Genomic DNA, 15736 nt, shown 5'->3' with positions numbered 1-15736 from the left:
GTTGATTAACAGTAATGACTTCGTGAGGTCATGTTGTGATGATTAAAATGAAAATAATGCAGGGGAGAGGTGGGGCCCAGTACCTGGCAGGTAGTAGGTGTTTAATATTTTAATCTATTAATAGACCACTTTATTCTTTTAAATAACAGCATGCATGGACCATAGATGCCTAACTCAGATCTCGTGCAGATCTAGAGATGGCTCAGTGGGTTTGGGAGTTCCCTAAGATCACATGTAAAGTTGAGTGAAGGTATTTATATGGGCATTTTTAGGGAGAGGAAGGCTCACTGTTGTCAGTGCTTTTTTTTTTTTTTAAAGATTTATTTGACACACAGAGAGAGCGAGAGAGAGTGAGGGAGAGTGAGGGAGAGGGAGAGAGCACAAGCAGGGGGAGCGGCAGGCAGAGGGAGAAGCAGGCTTCCTGCATGAGCAGGGAGCCCGATGTGGGGCTCGATCCCAGGACCCTGGGATCATGACCTGGGCTGAAGGAAGCGGTTTAACCAACTGAGCCACCCAGGCGACCCTGTTGTCAGTGCTTCTTATAGATGTTTATGGTCCCTGCTCTGCACGGTCCCTGGCAGGTGCTAGGCTCAGCGGTGACTCTGCCGTGGGAGAGACTTGTGTAGAGTTTTCTCTTTGTCTCCTACTGTGTTTCATCCACTAATTCTTGTTTTGTCACTGTATTTTTTTTGTGGTTCAATCTTCCTATTTTTTCCTCTACTTACTCTTCTCTCTTAAGTGGAAAAAAGGACTTGGCAGAGAATTAACTGTATAAGGGAAAACACAGTTTCCCCAGGTACATAGGACACTGCCGTGTGCGTGCAAGGCAGCATGTCATACGTGCTTGTACGGGCAGGGGCACTGCTGGAGTGTTACACAAGTTAAGTGCTTACTGTCATTGTCTTGAGGAGGAGGGGCTGGGGCGCTAAGGTGGGGAGACTTATACCCTATGGATCTTTTGTATTTTGTACATTGTGCATGTAGACCTATTTAAAAATAAGGCATTTTTTTTAAAAATCAAGGATTCCTCCATACAACCCACCCTTTTGCAGGGCTACCCTGGGGACTAAATGAGTGTGTGTGAAAGGCTCAGCACAGTGGCTGGTGCATTGTAAGGGCTGTATCATACATAATGGTAGCACCGACAGTCATCAAGCTTAGTCGGACTTGTGCCAGAGCAGGCGAAAGCTCTGATGTGTGTCAGCAATCTCAGGGAGGTGGGTAGAGACCTTGGATTCTCTTTACATTGACTTCTGTGAACTGCAAGAACTTCAGGGAACAGCATCAGTTTCTCCTGGTCTCTGTCTGTTCCATCAACCCAGTCCAGAGTGGGCCCAAATACCCAAACCAGGGAGCGAATGCCCTTGGTGCCTTGGCCTTGGAGATTTTCTTTAGATGCACACAAACATCCTTCGCTAGGAGTTCATGGCTGATTCAGCACGGAAGTTCTTTTTTTTTTAAAGATTTTATTTGAGAGAGAGAGAGCATGAGAGGGGGGAGGGTCAGAGGAAGAAGCAGACTCCCCAGCAGGGAGCCCGATGCAGACTTGATCCCGGGACTCCAGGATCATGACCTGAGCCGAAGGCAGTTGCTTAACCATCTGAGCCACACAGGCGCCCCCAGCATGGACGTTCTTTAAACAGCACTCTTCACACAACAAGGCATTCTGGGCCGACATTATGCCAGGAGAGCCCGGCTAAGATCAGTTAGTCCCAAAGCAGACCCTGTTCAAGAGGTTTCATTGGGTGGGGATCCCAGGAAGCACTGGGAGGAAAACGGACAAGTGAGGCAGGGAAGGAAGGGAGCCAATATGGGGTATGTTAATGAGCGGGGTATCGCCATGGGCTATTGGAGCCCTGCGCTGCTGGGGACTTCTGGGACATGGTGTGGAACCCGTCTCAGATTTGTCCCACCCTAAGGGTAGAGATGCTGGCGGGGGGTGTTTATCCACTGACTCCTGTTTGTTGTCAGCTAAGGGCTGTCCCCAGGGGTGTTGACTCCCCAGTACTCCTGGGCTGCTCTGTGCATGCCTCAGGCAAGCTCCCCACAGCCGGAGGAAGCCCCCTGAGGCAGAGTTGCCGGCTCCTGCGGTTAGCAGCCACCTGCAGAAGGGGTGCAGGCTGACGCTTACCGTACGCAATGGTGTCAGCCCTTCTCGGTCCTGCTGGGTTAGGGCAAAACACTGCTCTGAGCCACCAGACAACCATGAGCGAAACATTTATTTTTCAAGCCCTTTACATGAAGGTGACCCACACCGCATCTGAGCAAATATATAAAAAGCATAACCTATATTGTACAATAATTCCAACTTCTCGACTAAGGCACTGTACAGACGCCTCCTGGGCCTTGGCTCCCAGCACAACGGATGTGTTTCAGGGGCAGCAGCTGCACTTGTCTGAGCCCCCTTTGCAGATGCAGCCCTGGGCACACTTGGCACAGCCCGGGGGGCAGCAAGGACAGCAGCCTGGAAGGGTTCAGGAGATGGACAGGTCAGTTTGGGGGTCAACGCCCCCCTCTTACCACGTCCTCTCCCACCACTTAAGAGAAAGCAGGAAGGGCAGAGCAGGCCACAGGCTTCAATCCACATTAGCTGAAAACCCCGGGGCAGCAAGCTGTGGGATGCTAGAGCCAGGAGGGATCTCAGGGGTCATCAGGAGTCTACTGGCTGCCCCAGCGAGGGGAAGGGGCTGGCTCAAGGTCACTGGTCAGTGGCAGATCTGAAACTAAAACCCAGAGCTCCTGACTCTAGGTCAGTGCTCCGTCCCTTCCGGCACTGGGCATAGCAGGACCTCCCCACAGCCCTCTTCTTCCGCGAGCACCCACAACCCAGTGGACGCCCTCACCCCCAGGTGAGGCTGCCCCCCTCAGGAGCTTTGCCCGAGGCCTCGGCTCAGCTGTCATTTCGGATCCCTCTCAAATGGGTCCGAGGCCTCCAGAACCCGCCTCATCCCACCATGGCTGGTGGGTTGGGAAGGGAGGGAACAAACTTTCCTAGCTTCCGGCCAGCCACATCCCAGCTCAGCGTAACTCACTTTTCCGGCATGTTTTACAGTTGCAAGTTGTACATTTGCAATGGTCTCCGCAGATGCAGATTCCTCCTGGAAGAGAGGACAGAGCCCCAAGCGTTAGGACTGCGGTCAAATGGGGACGCGAGGTGGCAGGGTTTCTGGGCTGTCCTTGGGGAGGGGCTGGGCAAGAGAATGATGCTGCTGAGCACCCCCTCCCCCCGCCCCGGGGCACGGGTCCGTGGATGGTTCCCCGTCACAGTCCCCAGATGGCAACTGGGGTGGCTGCATCGGGCCCCTCAGTCGGATGCTTGCTAAAATGCAGATTCATGGGACCGACCCTTGAGATATTCTGATTCATAAGTCTGGGTGGGGAAAGGGAATTTTATTTTATTTTTTTAAAGATTTTATTTATTTATTTGACAGAGAGAGACACAGCAAGAGAGGGATCACAAGCAGGGGGAGTGGGAGAGGGAGAAGCAGGCTTCCCCCTGAGCAGGGAGCCCGATGTGGGGCTCGATCCCAGGACCCTGGGACCATGACCTGAGCCGAAGGCAGACGCTTAACGACTGAGCCACCCAGGCGCCCCGAGAATCTTATTTTAAAAAGTAACCCAGATGATTCTGGTGTACGATCGGGTTTGAGAACCACTAAGACCAGGCCAGGTATACCACGTCCAAGGTCCCCTAGGGACTGTGGAAGCCTTGTATACCCTCTTCACCTTTTCAAGGAATCAGGCAAGATGGAAACCCTGAATGGGCAGGAGAAAGAACCGGGGACATCAATAACCTCAAAGTGAGAGCTGTAGCCTCAGCTTGTTTTCATATAAAAACCATCTACACTTAAAAAAAAAAATCATCCCACCTATCATTTGGAGTGTCAAATTTTGAGCGTCAAAACGCTGGAAGTTTCTGTCTCTTTGGCAAGTTTGGGGTACAGACCTGTCCCGCTAAGGACCAGAGAGGCTTATGAGAATTCTTGATACCATTTCCAAAGGCCATAAAAGCCCAAGATGCCACCAAACTCCGACCTCTCTCCTCCTGCGCTACGTGCTTCCACGGAATTAAGGCGTTTCAGAGACTCGGGAGCCCACATACATTTCTAATGACTCCCTTGACCTCTGCCAGGTGCCTTATAATTTTAGCACTTTCTTAACAGCCCTGGGAGGTGGGCAGTTGAGGAGAAGTGACCCTAGTTTTCTTTTTTTTTTTAAAGATTTTATTTATTTATTCATGAAAGACAGAGAGAGAGAGGCAGAGGGAGAAGCAGGTTCCCAAGGAGCAGGGAGCCCGATGCAGGACTCGATCCCAGGAGTCTGGGATCATGACCTGAGCCGAAGGCAGACGCTTAACCATCTGAGCCACCCAGGCGCCCGTGACCCTAGTTTTCAAATGAGGATATGGAGGTTCAGAAATACGAAGTGTCAGGAGTGAATGGCAGCAGGGGACCCAAACCAGATCGCCAGGTCCTTAGCTCTGGTGGCTGCCCCTAGGGGCCTGACACTAAGCGCCCCCTGAGCCAGGGTCTCAATTCTAGCAAAGCAGGCTGGTAGGCAACAGAGTGGGCACTGCCCCAGAGGTCACCGGTCCGAGACAAAGCCCGTTGGCAGCTCCTAATTGGAGGAAGAGAAATATTCATCAGAGCCCTGTGGGCTCCATATCGGAGGCTGGTGCAAGGTTCCAGGACCCCCGAGTGGGCATCCTTACTCACCAGACATGCAGGTGCATTCCCCAGGGTCCATGGTCCAGGCGTCCCAGTCGCTCCAGCACTATCACAGCTGGGGAAGAGAAGCTGAGTGAGCAGCTGCCGGAGGCTCCCTATTTATAGCTGTGTAGGTGTGCACTTGGGCGCACCCCACCTGTCCCTGGGGCCAGACGCCCTGCACACGGCCCAGCCAGACACCGCAGGCTGGGGGTTGGAGAGAGCGGGCAGAGGGAGGGCAGAGGAGAGGGGAGAGCACTACAGTCATTTGGATGCTTGTCACAAGGGGTGCAGGTGGCTGCACCCACCCATCTACCCATGTGCCAAGGTGTCAAGGAGCCAGGCTCAGGCTTCAATGGCACTCAAAGTGCTCGGATGGGCAGCCACACCTGTCTGGTCTCCAAGTCCTCTGCAATCTGCCATTTCTGCTCCCTCCTTCACAAGGCCTGGCTCAGGGCCTCATTCTGTCTCCCCTGGTCATGAAAGCCCTTACCACGGGCAGAAGGGGGCCCCTACCTGGGGTCTTGGGCTTTAGAACGTCCCACTCGGGCCTTCTCTTGGCATGTCCCCCAGACTCAGAAGGACAAAAATCAGGGGCAGCGTGCAACCTCTCCTTCTAGACCACACACATGTAATGCTCTGGATTCTGGAATTTTCTCTCATCCCAAGCCAGCCTGCTTCCAAAGGTTTGCTCAGACCTCTGCTCCAGGCTCTGAAGGGCAGATGCTCAGCCAGTGTGTGTCCCTCCAGGCCTGAAGTGTGGCTGGAGGTAGCTGTGTGCTGGGGGTATGAACAGCTTGGATGTGTGGGCTCGGTGCCCACAGGCGTGCATGAGGCCTCTCACAGTGAGGGAAGGAGGTAGAGATGGAAAAAGACTGGATGTGGGCCCCAGACTGGAGGTTGGGGCCATGGGGCAGATCTCTCGGCACCTTCCGGTGTGAAGATTTGAGAATTAAACATTGAACCTGGCCCTTCAGGTTGCTATGAAGCTCTCTTTGTCAGGGTAGGGGGATAGAAAGTATTTTATGTGTTCATTTGATTTGTAACTTTTAGATATTTTAGCTAGTGACATGTGAACCTTCATTTACACTCTTGCTCTGCCACCCACCCCCCAACATTAGGAGGGGCCTGGAACCAGCCTCTCGTGGTCTTGCCTGCTCCTTTTCATTCTCCACCTTGCCCCAGAGATCGAGCCCCCAAATAGCATTGGCCATGTTATTCTCTTACTCAAAACCTTCAGTGGCTCCCACAATCTGCTGAACGAAGCCCAAACACCTTAGTCTTGCATTCCAAGCTCAACTTACCTTTCCAAGGTCCCTGTCCACTCCTTCCTTCTACCTGTTCCATCAAAACCTAAGGACTCCAGGGCGCCTGGGTGGCTCAGTTGGTTGGGCGACTGCCTTCGGCTCAGGTTATGATCCTGGAGTCCCGGGATCGAGTCCCGCATCGGGCTCCCTGCCCCGCAGGGAGCCTGCCTCTCCCTCTGACCCTCTCCCCTCTCATGTGCTCTCTCTCTCTCATTCTCTCTCTCTCAAATAAATAAAATCTTAAAAAAAAAAAAAAAACCTAAGGACTCCAGGCTCCCTGTACTTGGCCTTGAACTTTTCCACATCCAGGCTTTTGCTCCCGTCAGGTGTTCATCCTTTCCCTACCACCCTGAGTCCAGATAAATGCTCCTCATTTACTGAGGCATGAATCAAATGCCATTTCTTGAGTGGGAGAAACAAGGGGGATGCTGGGGGGAGAATGAAGCTCCCCAATCTCATCATGATCAGGCAGCTGACTGATACTCAGTCTTATGGAACATGCCCTCCTGATGATGCAGCTTCAAGCTGCCTCCAAAGGCTGCCACCCTCACCCGCTCCCCATGTAGAAATTCTGGAGCTGCTACTGCTGAGGCTTGCTCCAGGAAGCTGTCTCTGATTCGCCCTTTCTTGAGTGGAAGAAACCTTTCCTTCTGTGACCCCTCAGTGGCCTGTTTGTATATCTCTCATGCAGTTTACTACTTTTTACCCCACTGTGTGTGTTCATGGCTCTTGTGCCCTGTGCCCCAATCTCGGAGCTCTAAGAGGCAAGACCTGTTGTCTGAAGCATCTCAATTCTGCAGTGGTCTGCAAGTTTAGATGAACGAATGAATGAGATGAATAGTCAGATGACTGAAGACATGAGTGAGCGTGTGAGTGAGCATGGGAGTGAACAAATGAACGAGCGATTGAGTGAGAAATGGACAAATAAATGCACAAGGCTCCTGCATGTGGGTACTGAGGACCTCTACTGAAAAATACTGTCACCGTGGGGCGCCTGGGTGGCTCAGTTGGTTAAGCGACTGCCTTCGGCTCAGGTCATGACCCTAGAGTCCCGGGATTGAGTCCCGCATCAGGGTCCCTGCTCAGCAGGGGGTCTGCTTCTCCCTCTGACCCTCCCCCCTCTCATGCTCCATCTCATTCTCTCTCTCAAATAAATAAATAAAATCTTTAAAAGAAAATACTGTCACCTTTCCGAAAGGCAAAAGAGATGGGGCGTGGCCAGAACCAATGGTGATAGCTCCTTCCATTAGTAAATTGCTGGGGTCTCCATCACTTATGCAGAAGGACCGCTGGAAGCATGGGTTTGAGCTGAGAAGTTCTAGGGAGGACAAAGGCATTCAGCCCCATGGGCATGAGCAATGCACAAGGAGGATAGGTGGAGGCGGTCTTGTATTGATCCAGAAATGGGCCCTGCCTGCAAGGAGTTCACAGCCTTCCAGGGGATCGAGGCACATTCCATTCATTCACCTCCTTCTCAGGGCCAGCACTGTGCTAGGCACTGGGGAGCCAAGGGTGAGTAACACCAGAGCTTACAGTTGAGAAGGTCAGGAGGACATCCCAGGAAACCTTTGCCTGGGCAGGGCTGCTCTCAGAGTTCCGAGGCTGGTTTCGTCCTCCTGGGCCCACATTCCCAACCCAGTTCCGGCCCATGTCTTGGCAGGACCAGCCTCCCCCCACCTCCTCTGTGTGTGCCCTGCAGCAGACATCAATGCCTTAGAAGGTCTAGCCCAACCCATGAGCCCAGAGCAAGGAAGGGATTTTCCTTACACCTTCATCCAAACCGGCTCCCCTCCCTCCTTCTCTGAGCCAGGAATGGCTTCGTCCTCGGATGACTGACACTATGATGTTGCTTAAGGCCCCAGCGGAATGAAAATCTCAAAATTCAATCCCGTAGGTAGCATGAAGCTATTTTCCAGGTTCTGGGCTGCGCAGTTTGAAACAACCCCGTGTAGCATCGGGCAGTCGGGAGCATGTTGAACTCTGCCCCAGGCTATCCTGTGTCTGTTACACGGGCCTTCTTCCAGTGCCTGGGGAAGCACACCCACAGGTCCCTTTTGCCTGTCTTCTGGGTCTCAGCTCCGGATCTTGGCATGGAGCATAGAACCAAAAATACACACACCACCCCAAAAACGTGCAATTGCTGCAGGTATAGCTTAAATCTGCACTTAGAAAATTAATATTTCAGGGGCCCCTGAGTGGCTCAGTTGGTCAAGCATCTGCCTTCCGCTCAGGTCATGGGATCGAGTCCTGCATACAATACAAGACTGCCCCCACCTATCCTCTTTGTGCCTTGCTGATGCCCATGGGGCTGACTGCCTTTGTCCTCCCTAGAACTTCTGGGCTCCCTGCTCAGTGCGGAGTCTCCTTCTCCCTCTTCTTCTGCTACTCTCTCCCTCCCCATCTCTCAAACAAATACATAAAATCTAAAAAAAAAAAAAAAAAAAAAGAAAATTAATATTTCAAAGAAATATTAATTAATCTTCAAAGATGTGATCCTTCGCTTTCTTGGGGCATTCAAGGAGCCCTAGGAAAATCTGATGAAAGCTCTCAATCCTCTACCCAGAAAGAAAAAAAGCACAAAATACAACATTTCCCCCACAAGTTCAGAGGTTTTGTGCATCTCTTAAATCTCATTGGTGAGGGCGCCTGGGTGGCTCAGTTGGTTAAGCAACTGCCTTCGGCTCAGGTCATGATCCTGGAGTCCCAGGATCGAGTCCCGCATCGGGCTCCCTGCTCAGCGGGGAGTCTGCTTCTCCCTCTGACCCTCCCCCCTCTCATGCTCTCTCTCTCTCTCTCTCAAACAAATAAATAAAATCTTTAAAAAAAAAAAAAACTCATTGGTGAACCCACCTCCCACCCAGGCGCCACACCCAAGGGGTCCCAAAGTAGGAACTTCCCTGCAGAAAAGCAGTCCAGCCTATAGCAGCTCTCTCCTTACCCCACAGTAGCTGGGGCCCCTTTGAGCCAGTCCTAAATGTCTCCTTGTCCAGGTATGGCCTCTTTTGACTTTTGTGCATATATCAAGGGTTCTTCTCAGAACAATACAACAGGTTGTTCCAAAGAAGCAGCCAATAGCCCTGGCTTACAACACACAAAATGACAGGGTTTCTGTAGTCTCCCCCACTCCCAACAAGGTAAAAGCTAAACACACGTTCCTGAGCCCAGCGTTTTTTTGCCAGAAAGTTTCTGGGATTCATGGCTCAGGAATGGCGGTTCGGCCGGGCGATGAGGTCAGAGAAAAGCCCTGTGCCATGACTCCACACACACCCTGGTCCATGTTTGGCGCCTGGGAATCACCATCTTTTCCCACACAGGGACCCTCTGGACATATGTGCCCCCCTCCCCCACCCCAGGAGCAGCCTGGAGCCATTGGTTTTATTATGCTGGTTTAGATACTGACCTCCCTCTCTAGACAACACGCTTCGCGAGAACAAAGGCTGAGCTTATTAATCTCAGCATCCCCGTGGCCAGACTCACTGAGTGCTGCCACACAGTGAGCGCTCAGTAAATAGTTATGGGCTGATGATGAATAAACGGCTCAGTTCACAGACTTCCATCTAGGCTGTCTTCTCTGGCTCCTGTAGAGGAGATGAGAGAAACCTGTTGCTCAGCAAGAGCTGTAAAGAGCTTGAGATCCAGAGTCCTGCAGCCAGGCTCTGTTTCTTCTCCGCTGCACGACATGGGCAAGTTGCTTGATCGCTCTGAGCCTGCACTGAATTCTCGTCTGGCTCATGAAAATGATAACCTTACGCACGGCACTGTCCTTGTGAGGGTTAAGCGGGAGAATGCATAGTAATATGCACTTATTAGCAATAGCATTATTATCAATTCCTGTGCCTGTTAATAACCTGGCAGATTGGTTCAGCCACACACCCATTTGTATGTTTCAGGGCCACGGACTATTCTTCAGCCTGTCTTGGGGTCCTGAGGAGGATGCATTCAGGCTTTTCAAATACGGTGGGCCGCCTGGGTGGCTCAGTCAGTTAAGCATCCGACTCCTGGTTTCGGCTCAGGTCATGATCTCAGGGTCGTGAGATCAAGCCCCACGTCAGGCTCTGTGCTCAGCAGAGAGTCTGCTTGAGGATTCTCTCCTTCTCTCTCTTTGCTCTTCCCCACCCCTGCTTGTGCTCTCTCTCAAAAACAAACAAACAAAATCTTAAAAAAAAAAACTGTTCAAATATTGTTACTAAAAGTCTCTGCTCTGTCACTAAAGTTCTTTGCCTTTAATCTCAGCCTAATTTCTTTTGGGTTCCCGAGGGCCTGGGGACTGTGGGGCCCTGTCCTTTCTGACTCCCCTTCATACAGTTTTCATCTGTTTGGAGGCAGAGTTGACCTTCCACCTATAGAGCCCCCTTATGGGGTATTTCTGGCCTTATCTGCAGGACTAGGCGTGAGAGGTGGGCGGATACCATCTGGGCCCACAGGGACCCCATGAGGCACCAGCTTGAATCCTGGATGGTTAGCCCTGAAAGAACCCTGAGAAATTGTGGGCCAGCTTCTTGTTGTTCAAATGGGGAAACAGGGGGGCGCCTGGGTGGCTCAGTCGTTAAGCGTCTGCCTTCGGCTCAGGTCACGATCCCAGAGTCCCGGGATCGAGTCCCGCATCGGGCTCCCTGCTCGGCGGGGAGTCTGCTTCTCCCTCTGACCCTCTTCCCTCTTGTGCTCTCTGTCTCTCATTCTCTCTCTCTCAAATAAATAAATAAAATCTTTAAAAAAAAGTACAAAAAAGAGTATTATAACCACCATTGTATCTACCACCCAGAATTAACAGATGTCAACATGGTCATATTTACTTCAGCTATTTATAAGAAATAAAAAATTAAGAGGCTTATGGCTTTAAACACTATCTATGTGCTGGTGACTCCCAATTTACATCTCCAGCTATGGCCTCTCTTTTGAACTCCAGCCCCATATTTCTGGCTGCTACTCAACAAATCTCCACGTGGATGTCGAACAGCATCTCAAACCCCATCCCCAATGGAGCTGCTGCTCCCCACCTCACCTCCAACCAGATCCCCCTCTGGGTCTCGTCTACTTCCACCCCTGCCACCCAGTTTGGGCCATCGTCACCCCCTGGGAAGATTCAGCTCGTTTCCTACCTGGCCCCCTTACATCTTCCCTTCCCTTGCCTTAGACCCTTGTACCATGTTTTCTTTATTATAAAAATACCGCAGGGAAGGTCCCCATTCATGTCATGTACATCAGTATACAAAACTCACTCATCCCTGAAGGTTGGCTAGGTGGTAGGGGGGCAATCCCTCTCCCAAGATCTTATACTAATTTACACTCCCTCAAGCAATTTCTTTTTTCTGAGAGTTCCCATTTCCCCAGTTCCTTCTCCAGTGCTTCCTGTGTTCAGACTTTCAGATGTTTGCCCACCTGATAAGTGTGAAGAAGTGTAATGGTACCTCACAGCAGTGTAATTTGCATGTCCCTGCCTCCCACCTTCATTGGCCATTAACCTCCACATGGTGGTGAGCCATGGTCTAGTTGTCCTCATACTGATCGTGGGCTCCTCAGCAGCCTTTCACACTCTAGCGAGAGAGAGCATAGTGAATATTATGGGCAGCGGTCCTTCGCACACGGCTAGCATTCTGACTCTTCCATCTCCCTTATCTCTGTGAACCCCGACTATAAGATGGGGGTCACTGGGTCTACTCATGGAGCAGGCATTTAACATGTACGTGCCCAAGGAATGGTAGATATTATTAAGACTTTGTGTTTGTGGTCGCATGCTATGTTTATAGGCAGCTTGATATGGAGTCAGATATAGCTGGAGTTTGGCCTCGATGCTTTGGCAAGGCATAGCACCTTTCCAAACAACAGTTTGCCATCTTTAGAAGGGAGATGATAATAAGTGGAAGGAGCAGGACAGGTAATGTGAGGATAGAAAAATCAAAGGAGCGGTAGGAAGCCATAAAGAACGTAAAGGGCAAATACCTTTGTCACAAATCTGTTCCATGGCCTGGCCTGGAAAAAAGCATGGCACAGAGGGGTGACAGAGCCCCAAACACTGACGGGTTAGGCTTAGGGGTGGGAGGCTGGCTGAGAGGAGCAGGGGCAGCACCCTCCTTGCCCATGCATTATTACTCCTCCCCTGCGGGGCTGACACCATGCTTCCTTCTCTGTGATCCAAGGTCTGAAGGTCTTATCATCAGGAGGAGGTTCTGTAGATTTTGATAAACTCTAAGGTTCTTCACATTTCCTTTAAATATATGTTTCCAGACATTTGTTCCAACAGCTAAGGTAACAGTGGGTATCTCTGTGTGTGTAAGAGAGAGACAGAAAAGACGGAGAGACTGAGAAAGCTGCACCTGCCAGGGAGTCTGGGGCTGTTCTGTCTCAGGATAGCTCCAAGAAAGCCTCTTCCCTCCAATCAAAATACACACACACGCACACACACACACACACAGACACACACAGAATTCTGTTTTCCTGGCCCCTGCTTCCATTCACGGAGCCCAGGTAAAGAACCACCCCCCAACCAGTGCATGACCAGCCTCTGAGGACGCAGGTCTCAGCTCTGTGGATAGTAAAAATCAGGCCAAGGCTAATTAGGAGCCACCTCGCTCGATGCCCAATCACCTGCGTGCTTGGCAGACTTCACAGACTCTCCAGAGCTTGCGGCTGCTGGTTAATTACATAGGACTCCAGCTCCAGGGCTGTAATTCAGTACCCACTGGGCAAGTGAAACCCTCCGCTTTGCACACGGCCCTAGAGGAAGGATGAGTAAGGCCAAAGCCAACAATTACCCACACTCATGGCCCCCAGCAGCAAAGTGGCTGGCCCGGGTTGACTGGCAGCCCAGATTAGGGCTTTGGAGATGGGGCAAGAGGCTCACGTCTGTCCATCCAACTTTCCTTCATCCTTCTTCTGCCTACTTCCTTCCCTCCCTCCCTCCCTCCCTTGCTCCCTCCCTCCCTTCCATCAATCATTCAGCAAACATTCAGGGCTTACTGTGCACTAGGCTTCAGGTTAGCTCTCCCAATGGGGCAAGTGAGCCAGACACAGGGCCTGGTCATCAGGAATTTGCTTTCCAGCAGGGGCAATAAGTATGTCAATAGCTGTCAGAAAAAGAGAAGGCGAGCTGGACGTAGGGCACACAAGTGCAGGGTGGCGCTTGAATGACCCTGACAGTAAGTAGCTCCTTAGATTTTGTGCCCTGGGTGCCTCAATTGCCTTACTCTGGTCTCGGCCCTTCATTTCTCCCAGTCTAGGTAAGCTCTGAGCTCCTCATGGAATGTGGGGGTTTTCACGCTGTGCAAGTTCACAGCCCTGGGGGTTCATGGAGGTGTATTACAGGGGCTGCTGCAGATGGATGCTAGGTCTCATCTCTCCTCTCTTCCCCTGTTTAAATGGGGCAGGGGTGCCTGGTGGCTCAGTCAGTTAAGCGTCTGCCTTCGGCTCAGGTTATGATTCCAGGGTCCTGGGATCAAGCCCTGCTTGGGCTCCTTGCTCGGGGGTGGGGGGGAGGTGAGTCTGCTTGTGTCTCTCCCTCTGCTTATGCTCTTTCTTTTTCTCTCAAATAAATAAATAAAATCTTTTTTTAAAAAAATGGGGCAGCTGCTCTTTTTAAACTGTTTCATCATGTGCATTCCACCCACCTCCTCTCATATAATAATGGTATCTGGGGTGCGGGTGGTGCTGCCAATAGAAGCAATGGGAAAACCATTATATCAGCCTTGCCTTCAAGGCTAGTGGACTTGCCCAAAGGAATGGTGGGTGTTTGCAGATCTGCACTTGGAATCTCAATGAGAACTCTGGCCCAATGACCGTCCTTGTTTTCTCTCTTTTTAAAATTATTAATTATCTGAAAAAAACTAAAAAAACCTAAATAAATAAAATTATTAATTATATTCTGAATGATCTAAAAAACAGATAAGAATAGAAAGTCAAATATGGAAACTTCCAGTGTTAGCAAATATTAACATCAAGTCCTATTCATTTCAATGACTTAAAGAACAAAACAAAGAGAGTGGAAACCTGTCACGTAAACTTCCCATATCTTGTTCCGACCCCACCACCGGACCCGGGAACTAATTTCTCCAAGTGTTTACCATGCCCACGCATGCTTTTCTACTTTTACTACACATATATGTACTTATAAAAATTACATGGTCTTGTTTTACAAGTTTGTAAACCTCATATAAAATGGCATCATTCGGGGCGCCTGGGTGGCTCAGTCGGTTAAGTGTCTGCCTTCGGCTCAGGTCATGATCCCAGGGTCCTGGGATCGAGCCCCACATCGGGCTCCCTGCTCAGCGGAGAGCCTGCTTCTCCCTCTCTCTCTGCCTATCTGTACTCTATCTCTCTGTCAAATAAATAAATAAAATAAAAAAAAAAATGGCATCATTCTCCATGGAGCCTTTTACAACTTTTTGTTTTTGTTTTTGTCCAGTATTTTGAAATTTATGATTTATTTACAAGACTATTTCACAGTTCGATCCTGTTCACTGTTGATGAGCATTTAGACGTTTCCCCTTTTCCATTATTATGAACATTGCTGCTATGGATTGCCACATATATGTGGTTCCTTGTGTGACATGTGCTAGGGTTTCCCTGGGGGTAAAGCTGGGAGCAGACTTGCTGGATGGAAGGTCATGTGCTTATTCTACCTTCCTAGATATTCCCAAATTGCTCACCAAAAGTTTACACCCTTGTGACCAATGTCCTCCCTGAGTGTCATTGTCCTTGTTAACACTTGATATTGTCAGACTTAATTTTCATCAGTCTGACAGATAAGAAATGGCATTTCCTTGGTTACTGATTTACACTTCCCTAATTGCTACTGAGGTTGAGCAGACTATTATAAGATTTTTGGCTATTTGGGTCGCCTCTCCATGGTCCAGTATTCTTGCTAACACACTGCATTCCTGATAGCTCGGTGGGGCATCACACTAACGGATCCGACGTTGGGACCAGTTTATATCACTTTCTCTGCCACACAGCCTGCATCTGTCTTTCCATGTCACTGGTTTTTAATAATTTCCCCATTCAGAGGGCTCAGTGACCTTGGGTGATGAAGAAGATGAATATCCTGGTGTGTCCCCAGGAAGGACACTCAGGGTCTGGTGGGGAGTGGAGGGGCAGCCCGGAGCATCCTGAGCCTTTGAGTTCTCTGCAGTCACTCAGCCCCCTGCAGGAATGGTCAAGTCGGCAGAATTCATTTTAGGCTTCTGCACTTTATCCCCTTTGTTTAGAAACCCTTCCTTCCAGTTGAAATGTATTTATAGTAAGAGGTTCGGCATTTGCCCTGTAATGCCTCTCAGAATACCTGAAGAAAGAGAGAAGCAGGAGAACTGGAATTAACATAGGTCTAGAACGCCAGGGCTGTAAGGGCAATAATGTGGTCTAAACACCCTCTCCATCTCAAACCCATTTACAGATAGAGAGCCTGAGGCTCTGAGCGGGGCAGTGCCTTGCCTATCATCCACTCCCCCACACACCCAGGTGCAGACCAGCTGGGTGAAGTGATGTATTGCGGGGAGGAAAAAAACCTCCCCGGGCTTTGGAAACCTCCTATTCGGACTATCAAGTGTGGCCATTCCAAGAACCACCTGCTCAGATGAAGCAACCGCTTAGGGCTCCACATCGTGCCACATGCCTCACCCAGGGGTACAAAGGTTTTGGTATAACTGGGGAGCCGAAATGCCCAGAAGACCATTGGCGGGCATCACAGAACCATGTGCCCGCGCGGTGGAATAAAGCAGAGTGTCTGTCCTG

General features: G+C 50.5%; 1 protein-coding gene across 3 annotated transcripts in view; it reads right to left on the bottom strand.

Moving 5' to 3' along the window:
- Positions 1 to 2237: 2237 nt before the first annotated feature.
- Positions 2238 to 15736, bottom strand: part of MT4 (metallothionein 4) — a 35172-nt gene continuing 21673 nt past the window's right edge. For all 3 annotated transcript variants that reach the window (XM_088027379.1, XM_088027380.1, XM_088027381.1), the window contains 3 exons: positions 4716 to 4782; positions 3033 to 3098; positions 2238 to 2464 (listed from right to left, as the gene is read on the bottom strand). In XM_088027379.1, the coding sequence (XP_087883505.1) occupies positions 2373 to 2464; positions 3033 to 3098; positions 4716 to 4746 (189 nt within the window). In that variant the 5' untranslated portion in view covers positions 4747 to 4782 and the 3' untranslated portion in view covers positions 2238 to 2372. The remainder of the gene's footprint in view (positions 2465 to 3032; positions 3099 to 4715; positions 4783 to 15736) is intronic.

This window comes from Eumetopias jubatus, unplaced genomic scaffold (genome assembly GCF_037043125.1).
Source record: "Eumetopias jubatus isolate StellerSeaLion01/CBP00866 unplaced genomic scaffold, mEumJub1_p1.0 scaffold_10, whole genome shotgun sequence".
Taxonomy (NCBI): domain Eukaryota; kingdom Metazoa; phylum Chordata; class Mammalia; order Carnivora; family Otariidae; genus Eumetopias; species Eumetopias jubatus.
Note: the sequence above shows the minus strand (reverse complement) of the source record. Positions and strands in the feature narration are given on the sequence as shown.